We start from the raw sequence: 11103 nt of genomic DNA on the forward strand, positions 1-11103 counted from the left end.
AAAGGCAGTAAATACTGAGATTTTGACTTTGATTGTGCTCACCTTCAACAGGTACATTTCTAGACAATTAAGTTAGATGTAAATAAGCACTTTTGTATATGACGCCACCCAATTTTGGATTCACAGACTGAATACAAACACTATCAACAGCCCTGTAATAACACAGCTGATTGGTCATTATATTGGACCATGGTCAAACCCATAAAGTGCTCTACTTTGCAGGAATAAAACTGTCACCATCAAAAATGTTTAAGGTAGCGACTGCACACTCAGTCCATAAAAACATATTGATCAAAAATCTTTTTATTAAACACTGACAACAAGAGCAATGTGTTTCGCTTAGAGCTTCATCAGACTCATCATGAACCAAAAACATTGTTTTTGATGCATGTTCATCTCACAATTACCAGCACATCTAGCTCCACATAAAAGCATACACTGTGCACAAAGTTAATTAACACTTTGTAAACACATCTTTGGAAGTGCTACATATAAATAAAGGTTGTTGTTGTCGTTATAGAGTTATGGGGTTTAATAGGCTACTTGCCATTTCTACCTCAGCCATCTTGAAACACTCTCTCTTGGAGGCCTATTAATATTACTATAAGTAAAACATTTAGTCAATGGCTAGTACATTATTTGGTGCATTACTACTCCTACACTGAAGGGGGCAGCACTGTCTCAGGGGGCGCTTTCCTTCTCTACACACAAACACAACGTCGACTTCCGGACAGAAGTTTTCAAACAACACACGCTAGCCAGCTAGGCGTTACATTTTTTTTGCTCAGGGAACTACGCCAAGCTTTGCCGAGTTTTGGGTAAGATTTGCTTTTGAAAATCAATGTATTTCTTTATTAATCCCAGCTTGCACGTGTTTTTGGTAACTTTAGAATATTAGCTTGGCTTTGTTGTTAGGAAAGCGGCTATCCAGCAAGGATAACATGCTAACAGCCTGTCTGCTTTGTTTTACACATCCGAGAGGTGCTAACGCTAACCGGTTGAGTTTGCTCTTGTTCCGATTTTAGCCTTGTTGTGGAATATCGAGATGGACGAACAATGTTCCCTTTAACTTTAATGAATCGCGTGTTAATCGACAGTAACTTCAGCTTTTGTATTTTTGTTTGTTTGTAGCTAGCGGGCTAGCCTGTTGTTAAAGCAACCAGCGATGTCAGCGAGCTCCAAGAGGAGAAGAGCCACTTCACCCTCCAGCAGTGTTAGTGGAGGGGGGGACCTCGATGATACCTTATCCTCTACGCCTGGAAGTGGAAGAAAAAAAAGAAGAATATCTAATGTTCCTCCGGTAGATACGGTAAATGCGCTTTGTATTTGTATGTTTTTGCACCAGGCTTTGTATGGTTTAATCGATCTTAAAATAATGTTACATTTTCTCTTATTCATAATGTGTGCATTAGTTAACAATTGTGAGATTTTTATTAACGTTACGTGTTCCCTCCAGATTGCTGTATGCCATGAGCTGTTCAATGCTGTCAGGGATCACAAGGATGACCAAGGCAGGCAGCTTTGTGAAGTTTTCCTCAGGGTACCAAAGAGAAGGTATTGTAAAACATAAACTTTAAGGCCCGAGTAAACCTTAAAATTGGCTAAAATAATTGTGGGTGGAACTGTCCAAGATAACCCTTGCAGTAAACGTGGATACCAACCATCATACACTGTGCATGTCATATTGAGATTTGACAGTCTGACTGGTGGGTGGGGCTCAGACATAAGGAGATTACAGTGATGTCTGATCGCTTTTGTTCTCTTTCAGGAATCAGCCTGATTATTATGAAGTGGTTTCCCAGCCAATTGATATGACAAAAATTCAGTGTAAATTGAAGTCAGAAGATTATAATGATGTGGAGCAGCTTACTGCAGATTTCCAGCTCATGTTCAACAATGCCAGATCATTCTACAAGGTAGGGAGACAAAACGTACTGTAGGGCTGTCCTCCACTGCTAACAAAATTCTTAGTTGACTAATCGATTAGTTGATTTAACCGACAGATCTGTAAACTGAGTTTCTCCACAAACAATCATGCAAAAGCACCACTTTTAAATCCTGTTTTTACCACAGATTTGCTGATAAGTTTCTTCGAAATAAGTCGTTATATAAGCACGAAAAAGGATAACAAAAAAAGACTAATTGACTTAAGAAATCTTAGTCGAATAAGACTAACACGACCGATTATTCGACAAAGAGGGGGCAGCCCTAAAGTACTGGTACAGTATTTATTTCTTTATATGTATTATTGTAACTGGAGAATTATTGTGTCAAGCCATATTTTCAAAACTGTATATGTTCCTTTTCATTTTTAACAACTCAGCGTGACACTGAGGAGTATCAAGCTGCATGCAAGCTGTGGGAGGTATATTTGCAAACAAGGAGTGAGTTTGTGCAACCCGGGGACGGAGATGAGGATGATGAAGATGGCGATGATATCTTGGACAATCCAGGAATGTCCATTGAAGATGAGGTACATTAATTTCCCGTGTGTAACCTCATAAAAAATTAAACATGTATTTATTCATGTTTTTTAAATGGAGGTGTGTTTGGGTTAAGTAGATTAATATGCTTTCCATGGAAATGTGTTTGTTGTTGCAAATAACAAGGACCAAAGAATTAATGTATGGATATTTATCCTTTAGACCCCAACTGGCAATTTGAAGGAGGTGCTTGAGCAACTCTTGGAGGCTATAGTGTCACACGCTGATCCCTCAGGGCGTCTGGTCAGTGAACTGTTCCAGAAATTACCTTCCAAAATGGTAAGTCCTTGAAGAGTCTTTGGACTTCAAATGCTGCCCCTGAAATTGTTACGCATTCTTGACATTTACAGGCCTGTCTGTCTTTCCCAGCATTACCCAGACTACTATGCCATTATAAAGGAGCCAATAGATCTGAGAACGATCGCTCAAAGAATACAGGTAGTGACTGATTGCTTTGTCGTGCATCATTCATCTTAAAAAAAAACTCTTCATGGTGTTTTGTTATAGCCAGCACTAATTTTACTTTATTTGCATAGATTGGATTCTATAAAAGTGTCAATGCCATGGCCAAGGACATTGACCTGATGGCCAAAAATGCCAAAACATACAATGAACCAGGATCTCAGGTTTTCAAGGTAAACTCTTTTTCTTGTTTTTATTTTTTGATGTAACATCCCAAATATTAACAATTGTTCTTTTGTATTGTATAGGATGCTAACACCATAAAGAAAGTCTTCATCCAGCGGAAGACTGAACTTGAACACGCTGAACCCACTAAATCTAGTCTACGCATCAGGTATTAAACGACAATTGCATAGTTTTTAGTGTATTATTTTTGTCTCAAATACATATCAGCAAATCACTCCCTGACAGAAAACAGATTTTTTCAGAATCTACATGATGAATGTCTTGTCTTTACTGTTACTATTCAGAAATCGCAGGTCTGGCCAGGGGGACCGACTGTCTGGAGTCAGTGTAGCTCTTCACTATGGCTCAGAGAGTGAGGACGACCCTGTGCTCTCTGGTAAGCATTAGTGCTTTGGGCTGCGGAGTAATCTAGCTTGTGTTTGTGTTGAAAAAAATAACAGTTTGTGTAAATGTTTGCAGGCTCTGTGTGCTACGACGAGGGAGAGTCAGAGGCTGAGAGTCAGAGTTCTAGTATGGAGATGAGCAACCCAATCTTCCAGCTGTATGAAGCTGTGAGGGGTGCCAGGAACAACCAGGGCCAGGTCTTCTCTGAACCTTTCCAGCACCTGCCCTCTCGCAGGGAGTATCCAGACTACTTTCAGCAGATCAAACAACCCATCGCTCTGCAGCAGATCCGGTAAGGAATGACCCTTCCGTAGATATGTTGAGAGGCAGGATGACAGAGTGTTAAAAAGTTAGTGATGGGTTTTATTTGTGGATTTTTTTTTTAAATTTTTATTACACCTAGTGGTGTGGTAGATGCACCTTTTACCAGCAAATGACGTGACGTGATGTTATAATTAAGAGAAATTCAAGTCCTTGATAACCTTTTTTGATCATTTTTAAGGGCAAAGATGAAGAACGGCGAGTATGAAAGTCTGGAGCAGATGGAGGCTGACCTCACTCTGATGTTTGAGAACGCAAAGCGCTACAACATGCCTAACTCAAGCATTTACAAACGGGCCTTTAGGCTTCAGCAGATCTTGCAGGTAAGGAAATGCTGGCCGGTTATGTTGGAAGATGTTTTTATTCTAGTTAAGCCAAGAATGAAAGGGAAAAAAAACTAGCCATAATTTGACACAGACAATGAAGCATATATCAGGAATAGCCCAGTGAATGTAATTGTCCACTGAGGTATCCGTCTGTCTGTTGGTGTAGGCCAAAAAGAGGGAACTTCTCAGGAGAGACGATGAGGATGGAGACAGCATTCTGTCATCTGATGCAGGGAGCATCAAGAGGAAAAGGTATGCAGGTTTTTCTCTCTCCTTTTGAGATTTCTTTTTTTTCTTCGAATTTTGGATCCATTGCTATTTCTCTTAAAAAATTAAGAATCTGTAGTTTGCTTGCGGACAACATAACAAAGTGCATCACTCCTGAAGCCTTATTTGTTGTCTGTGTTGCCATTCAAGCTCATTCATATTCTACTTCAATTCTTTTTTTTTTTTAGCCACAAGAAAAATGTCAAAAAGAACCGAATGAAAACCTTATACGCCGCTGTGACCGAGGCTAGGGAGGTTGGCACCAGTCGTCGTCTTTGCGATCTGTTTATGGTCAAACCATCAAAGAAGGACTACCCTGACTACTATAAAGTCATCCTTGAACCAATGGACCTGAAGACCATTGAGCACAACGTCCGCAATGAACGCTACGCGACAGAAGAAGCTCTGATGGAAGACATGAAGTTGATGTTCCGTAACGCCCGGCATTACAACGAGGAGGGATCTCAGGTAGACAGTTCATACAGTAAAGTATGCAACGTTAATGCAAAACGATCTTGACATGAGCTATATTTTTCTAATACTACCAATTTTTTGGATGGTTAACGTAGGTGTATAATGATGCTGATATTCTGGAGAAGATACTGAAGGACAAGCGTAAGGAGTTGGGACCTCTGCCTGAAGAAGAAGATGTGGGATCTCCCAAACTGAAACTAAGTAAGTTTGATCACATCAGTATTTTTGCATGTTTTAGCCCATTTATGTTAAGTCGGATACATTTTACAGCATTGCCGAAAATTTTCTAAAATATACCACAACATTGTAGCATTTTCTAACCTTCGAGGCAGCCATAAGCTTAATTTCATTATGGTATAAAAATGAACTCACAGAGGCTCACAATGGCAGCTGTGAAAATAATGGCGACCCGAGAGACTATTAGGTCTTTGCAGAGATCTGCACTCTATTGAGGGTCCTCATGTTGCTGTTTATACCACAGTTTCTAGGAAATCATTTTGGTTTTACAGTTGTGTGTCTAATCTTAAGGGCATTCTTTTTGTTTATGTAGGAAAGAGTGGTGTTTCTCCAAAGAAGTCCAAATACCTCACTCCTCTCCAGCAGAGGTTAAATGAGCTCTACGATGCTGTGCGAAACTTCACCGACCGTCGAGGTCGGCGTCTAAGCACAATCTTCCTTCGTCTGCCATCTCGTGCAGAGTTGCCTGACTACTATGCTACAATCAAGAGACCCATCGATATGGAGCGCCTGCGGAGCCATATGGCGGCCGGCCGTTACCAAGACGTCGAAGCCCTGGTGGAGGACTTTGCTCTCATGTTCAACAACGCCTGCATTTACAATGAGCCGGAGTCTCTGATCTACCGGGATGCTCTAGTGTTGCACCGGGTGCTGCTTGAGACACGCAAGCAGCAGGAGGGAGGCGAGGACTCTGGGCCTCCTGCTGTGGGACCTCTGGTGCGGGAGCTGATCAGGAACCTGTTTGTGTCCGTGCTGGGCCACCAGGATGAAGAGGGCCGATGCTACAGCGACTCGCTGGCTGAGATCCCCGCTGTGGATCCAGATGCCCCTGAGAAACCACCGCTTAACTTCGATGTCATCAGGATGAACGTGGACCGTGGCCGCTACAGGAGACTGGATGTCTTCCAGGAACACATGTTTGAAGTGCTGGAGAAGGCAAGGAGGCTACACAGGTATATCAACTTATTTTGGAAAGGCTGTCGGAGGCTATGTCAGTGATAGACAAGTGTTTGCTCTGTTTAGTCTCAGGACAAAAAAACACAAAAAAAGTCATCTAATTTCTCTTGTTGTGAAACAGCAATTTTCAATAGGCCATTAACCATTTACACTGGATGCATGACATCACTTTTACCAATATCCAGTTGCACAAAAAAGTTGTTTTGATCCTCTCATGCTGACTAATAACTTCAAGAGCCCTTTGATTTTTTTTCTAACTTTATGTTTACTGTTTACTAACATAATTTGGATAATATGTGTTATGACGTCCAGTTGGTGGATTGGGTCCAGATTTACGAGTCAGCATTAACATGTTTTTTATTATACTTTTGTTTAAGTATTTGTGTAAAATGTAGAGATGGTCCGATACCATTTTTTGCTTCCCGATACCGATTCCGATACCTGAACTTGCGTATCGGCCGATACCGAGTACCGATCCGATACCAGTGTGTCATACATTTCATTATGTTTTAAGAACTGTATACTACTATCCCTGTATGGATGTGATATTATTTCTATCTTTGTTGTCGGTCTGGCTCAGGTTAAACTCTTTGTGAAACATGAATGCCACAGAACGTTCTTTTATTATGCAGTTTGACAGTCAGTTATAACGGAAAAAGAACATAAATAAACTACTTTCTTTAGGGCTTTATTACGTGGTATCGGATCGGTGCATAAACTCCAGTACTTCCCGATACCAGCGTTTTAGGCAGTATCGGAACATCTCTAGTAAAATGTAAATAAAACTCATTTCATTCTTGGAGACCAGCATACTGGTCCTTAAGCCAAAACTGTAATATTCTCTATTAAACAGCAAAGCTGTGTTCACAGTGTTTATGTAATTTCTTTTTTTGCATTTGCAGGACTGACTCCGAGATATTTGAGGATGCGGTGGAACTACAACAGTTTTTCATTAAGATCAGGGATGAGCTATGCAAGAATGGAGAGATTCTGCAGTCGTCTGCACTCATCTATACATCAAAACACCTGCACAATGACGTGGAGCAGGAAAAGAGGGAGAAAATTCCCAAAGAGATTGAGGAGGACAAGCTGAAGATGGAGGAAGAGGAGGGGGATAACAAAGGTGTGTGTGTGTGTGTGTGTGTGTGTGTGAGATAATGAACTGGTATGAGGAATATGTTAATATGTTGATGTGCTATTAATTTGAAATCATTATATATACTCAACTAAAGAGGGTGAGAAAGCCAAGGACCTGCCAGGAGAGGCATGGCAGTCAGAGTCTGAGACGGAGCGTGTGTACAGCCAGGACTGCAGCTTTGAAAACAGCACCTATCATGTGGGGGACTTTGTCTACGTGGAGCCGTCAGAGCCGAAACTGAAGCCACACATCGTCTGTATTGAACGCCTGTGGGAGGATGAAGCAGGTAACGCACATTAAGTTTTTGTCAACTTGGCAAAAATCATTATCATTTAGCACTATAAACATACTGTCATAAACAGCAAATGTACCTTTTATGGCAAAAAAAAAAAAACAATCAATCAAATTTATTATAAGAAAGAACCTTAGTGTACCTTTTTTTTAATTTTAATTTTATTTTACTATAATACTACTACTACTAATACATTTTTGCAAATTTAACTTTCTTGTATTGATTATTTGTTAATGGCTTGTGTGTAAAGGTGGGAAGTGGCTCTATGGCTGCTGGTTCTACAGGCCAAGTGAAACCTTCCACCTGGCAACACGCAAGTTCCTGGAAAAGGAGGTCTTCAAGAGCGACTACTACAACAAAGTGTCTATCAGTAAAGTTCGGGGCAAATGTGTGGTCCTGTTTGTAAAGGTGAGACCCTCTACAGAAAATGACCCACACATAAACAATTGTTTTTGTTTTGACACAAGGATCTGTTGACCAAACAATGGCTTTTTTTCTGTAGGATTATTTCAAAATGCAACCTGAGGGCTATAGAGCCGAGGATGTGTACATCTGCGAATCCCGCTACGCAGCCAGGAACAAGTCCTTCAAGAAGATCAAGATATGGGCCATGCCTGTGAGCTCTGTGAAATTGGTCCCTCGGGAGGTGCCGTTGCCCGTCGTCCGTGTTGCTTCCATGTTTGCCAAACCTGACCAGGACAAACTGACAATTTCATATACAGGCAGTGGCAGTTTTGTGGACAAGGTGAGGTGGTGACACTATTTTTTCTAGGGTTAGGACATGGCAATACATTTATTCTATAGTTTTGCATTTTTTATTTTTTTTATTTCCGACCTAAAGATAAGAATACTTGATGTCCTTGACTACAGGGAATTTGCTCAAAATAAGGCCTTATAGTTCCTCTGAGCTCCTTATGATCCTGTGGGAGCCTTTTGTATTTTACTTTTGTGGAAACTGGGTCATTGTAGAAGCAAATAAAAGGACACAACAAAGACAAGTTATAGGTACAGATAATGAGGTGATTTCAACCTTCAGCATTGTGCTGCATTTGGCCTAATCCCAAAAGGCCTTCACTATCAGGACACTGGCCCTCTCATCAACTTCAGTTAAAGGATAAGGCTGGTGTCGAGGTCTAAATGAAAATTGAAATCTACAGTATAGCGTCGCCAAGCAAGAACACTGTCAGCCAGCTGACTACAGGGAATTCATTATCTCAGTGTGGTAGCAGGCAAGTCTTGACAAGGGGCACGGTAGCAGAGGAGAAGTTAGTTCCAAGTATGAATGTTTGTTTGTCACAATGCAAACAAACACCTGAGTCCTCTGTGTGTCCATGTTTATCTGTTTAGGAGAGAGAAGATGTCCCTATGGAGATGAGTGGAGGCGAGCCCGGCTGTCAGTATTATGAACAGTTACGCCACAACAACATGTGGTTTAAAGTGGGAGACTGTGTTTACATCCAGTCACATGGTCTGTCAAAGCCCCGGGTTGCCAGGTGGGTGAAGCTATATTTTGCCTTTTTAGTGTAAGAAGGCCTCTCTTTGAAACAGGGTCTGATGTGACATTTGTGCGTTATAGTTATTGAGTTATTAACTATTGGTAACATGGCTCCCTTGACTGGGCTGCAGGATAGAGAAGCTGTGGGTGCAGAATGGCACTACTTTCTTCTTTGGGCCCATCTTCATTCATCCCGAGGAAACGGAGCACGAACCCACAAAGATGTTCTACAAGAGAGAAGTGTTTCTGAGCCCTCTGGAGGAGACCTTGCCCATTACCTGTGTCATAGGTATTGCTTTGACAACTTGTGTTCACACATGACAGTCAGCCAGTACATCCTTCATGTCATGCACTTAAAGGAATAGTTCAACGTTGTTGGGGAAAAAAGTTAGGATGTCTGGCAGTGAGTTAGATAAGAAGAACATTAATATCACTTGCATATCTGTCTGTTAAATATAAGGCCAACAGCCAGCTGCTGGTTAGCTTAGCTGTGTGCTTAGCGCAGTTAGTTGACCAACTCTCCACCAGAAGGTTAATAAGCATATTTCCCAAAATGTCAAACTATTCCATTCACCTGCCTTTTCTGAAATTGACATTACTACATATATTATATTACAGCTACAATTTCTGTTTTTTTGCTTTTTACATATGAGGCTTTTTGACCTGCCAATGTCAGTGGGAATTCTTAATCAAGTAATTGACCAACAATCTAATTAACAAAGTTTGATCCTTCCTGTCTGCTCTCCAGGCAAATGTATGGTGTCCTCCTTTAAGGACTACCTGTCATGCAGACCTACCGAGGTTTCAGAAGAGGATTTCCTGCTTTGCGAGAGCCGCTACATTGACACAGAGAAGCAGATGAAAAAGTTCAAGGGTCTGAAACGCTTCTCATACTCTTCCAAAGTGGTGGAGGATGAGATCTACTATTTCAGGTTGGTCAGTCAAGCAGAGCGCTCCTTCTGATTTTAAGGCGGTTTCTTGCCCAGTCTGATTTTTTTGTTTGTTTTCTCTTGTGCTGGTAATTTTACGTAGGAAGTTGATGGTCCCACAGAAGGAAGCATCACCTCTTTTGGACAAGAAGATCAGTGAGCTTGAGGTTAAACTGGCAGATATCGAGGATGCTGATGATGATATGGAAGATATGGACGACGACGAGGAGGCCCCCCAGACGCCTTCTATGCCTCAGATGCAAACCCCTCTTGCAAGTGATATGGACACCATGCCATACACTCCTTCTCAGGTACCCATACACCTCCAAAGACCTTAAACAAAGAAGCGTAAATCTTATGTCCGAGGGCTAGGGCTGAACGATTTTTGAAAATAATCTAATTGCGATTTTTTTCCCAAATATTGCGATTGCGATTCGATTATTTTTTTTTAAGCTCTTTGTCTTCTGTATTATTCAACAAAGACAAACAATAAATCATTTTATAGTATGAACAACACACAATTACACACTAGACAGTTAAATAAGTAAAAATATAGTATATATATATATATATATATATATATATATACATACATACATACATACATACATACATACAAGTGTATTTTTTTTTACAGTGCACAGAGAGGAGCTGCCTCCAGCCCCTTCCCCTCGTGAAGTTGCGTGCCATGTGCATGACACCGAACGTTGCACTTGCTCAGAGAGTCTATCGTTACGTTAGCTAGTTGCTGGTGTTCTTGCCGTGGGATTAACTGTACTAATAAAACTGTTGAAACAACGCTGCCCCGCTGCTGTGAAAGCTCCCCGAACGTCATTTATCAGTCTGCTTGTTACCCCTCTCAGTGGCAGCTCCTCCACTCATATCTTTATAACGGAGCTAACCGCTAACCGGAGCTAACCGCTAATCAGAGCTAATCGTTGCCAACCGAGCTTTCAGTTCTGCGTGCCTGTATCCATTAACTGCATGTATGGACTCGAGCCTGAATAAAACACTTCATTTTATTAAAATGGCTGTAAAAGTTTTAAACTACAACTCAGAGTTGTTTGAATGACAGAAATCAGCTCAAGGTACGGCGTAGCATTAGCGTGCTAAGTTATGCTTTTTCTGCGGAGTGCAGACTGATTAGCTCTT

The 11103-nt window shown here is 41.1% G+C and overlaps 1 protein-coding gene across 4 annotated transcripts in view; it reads left to right on the top strand.

Moving 5' to 3' along the window:
• Positions 1–688: 688 nt before the first annotated feature.
• Positions 689–11103, top strand: part of pbrm1l (polybromo 1, like) — a 21220-nt gene continuing 10805 nt past the window's right edge. For all 4 annotated transcript variants that reach the window (XM_031287401.2, XM_031287404.2, XM_031287403.2 and 1 more), the window contains exons 1-24: positions 689–818; positions 1132–1309; positions 1457–1554; positions 1769–1916; positions 2324–2473; positions 2646–2762; positions 2853–2921; positions 3020–3118; positions 3194–3279; positions 3416–3507; positions 3591–3807; positions 4018–4159; positions 4329–4414; positions 4618–4897; positions 4999–5104; positions 5454–6093; positions 7000–7220; positions 7330–7521; positions 7778–7935; positions 8030–8272; positions 8875–9020; positions 9154–9311; positions 9771–9954; positions 10055–10262. In XM_031287401.2, the coding sequence (XP_031143261.1) occupies positions 1166–1309; positions 1457–1554; positions 1769–1916; positions 2324–2473; positions 2646–2762; positions 2853–2921; positions 3020–3118; positions 3194–3279; positions 3416–3507; positions 3591–3807; positions 4018–4159; positions 4329–4414; positions 4618–4897; positions 4999–5104; positions 5454–6093; positions 7000–7220; positions 7330–7521; positions 7778–7935; positions 8030–8272; positions 8875–9020; positions 9154–9311; positions 9771–9954; positions 10055–10262 (3984 nt within the window). In that variant the 5' untranslated portion in view covers positions 689–818; positions 1132–1165. The remainder of the gene's footprint in view (positions 819–1131; positions 1310–1456; positions 1555–1768; positions 1917–2323; positions 2474–2645; positions 2763–2852; positions 2922–3019; positions 3119–3193; positions 3280–3415; positions 3508–3590; positions 3808–4017; positions 4160–4328; positions 4415–4617; positions 4898–4998; positions 5105–5453; positions 6094–6999; positions 7221–7329; positions 7522–7777; positions 7936–8029; positions 8273–8874; positions 9021–9153; positions 9312–9770; positions 9955–10054; positions 10263–11103) is intronic.

This window comes from Sander lucioperca, chromosome 6 (assembly GCF_008315115.2).
Source record: "Sander lucioperca isolate FBNREF2018 chromosome 6, SLUC_FBN_1.2, whole genome shotgun sequence".
NCBI lineage: Eukaryota > Metazoa > Chordata > Actinopteri > Perciformes > Percidae > Sander > Sander lucioperca.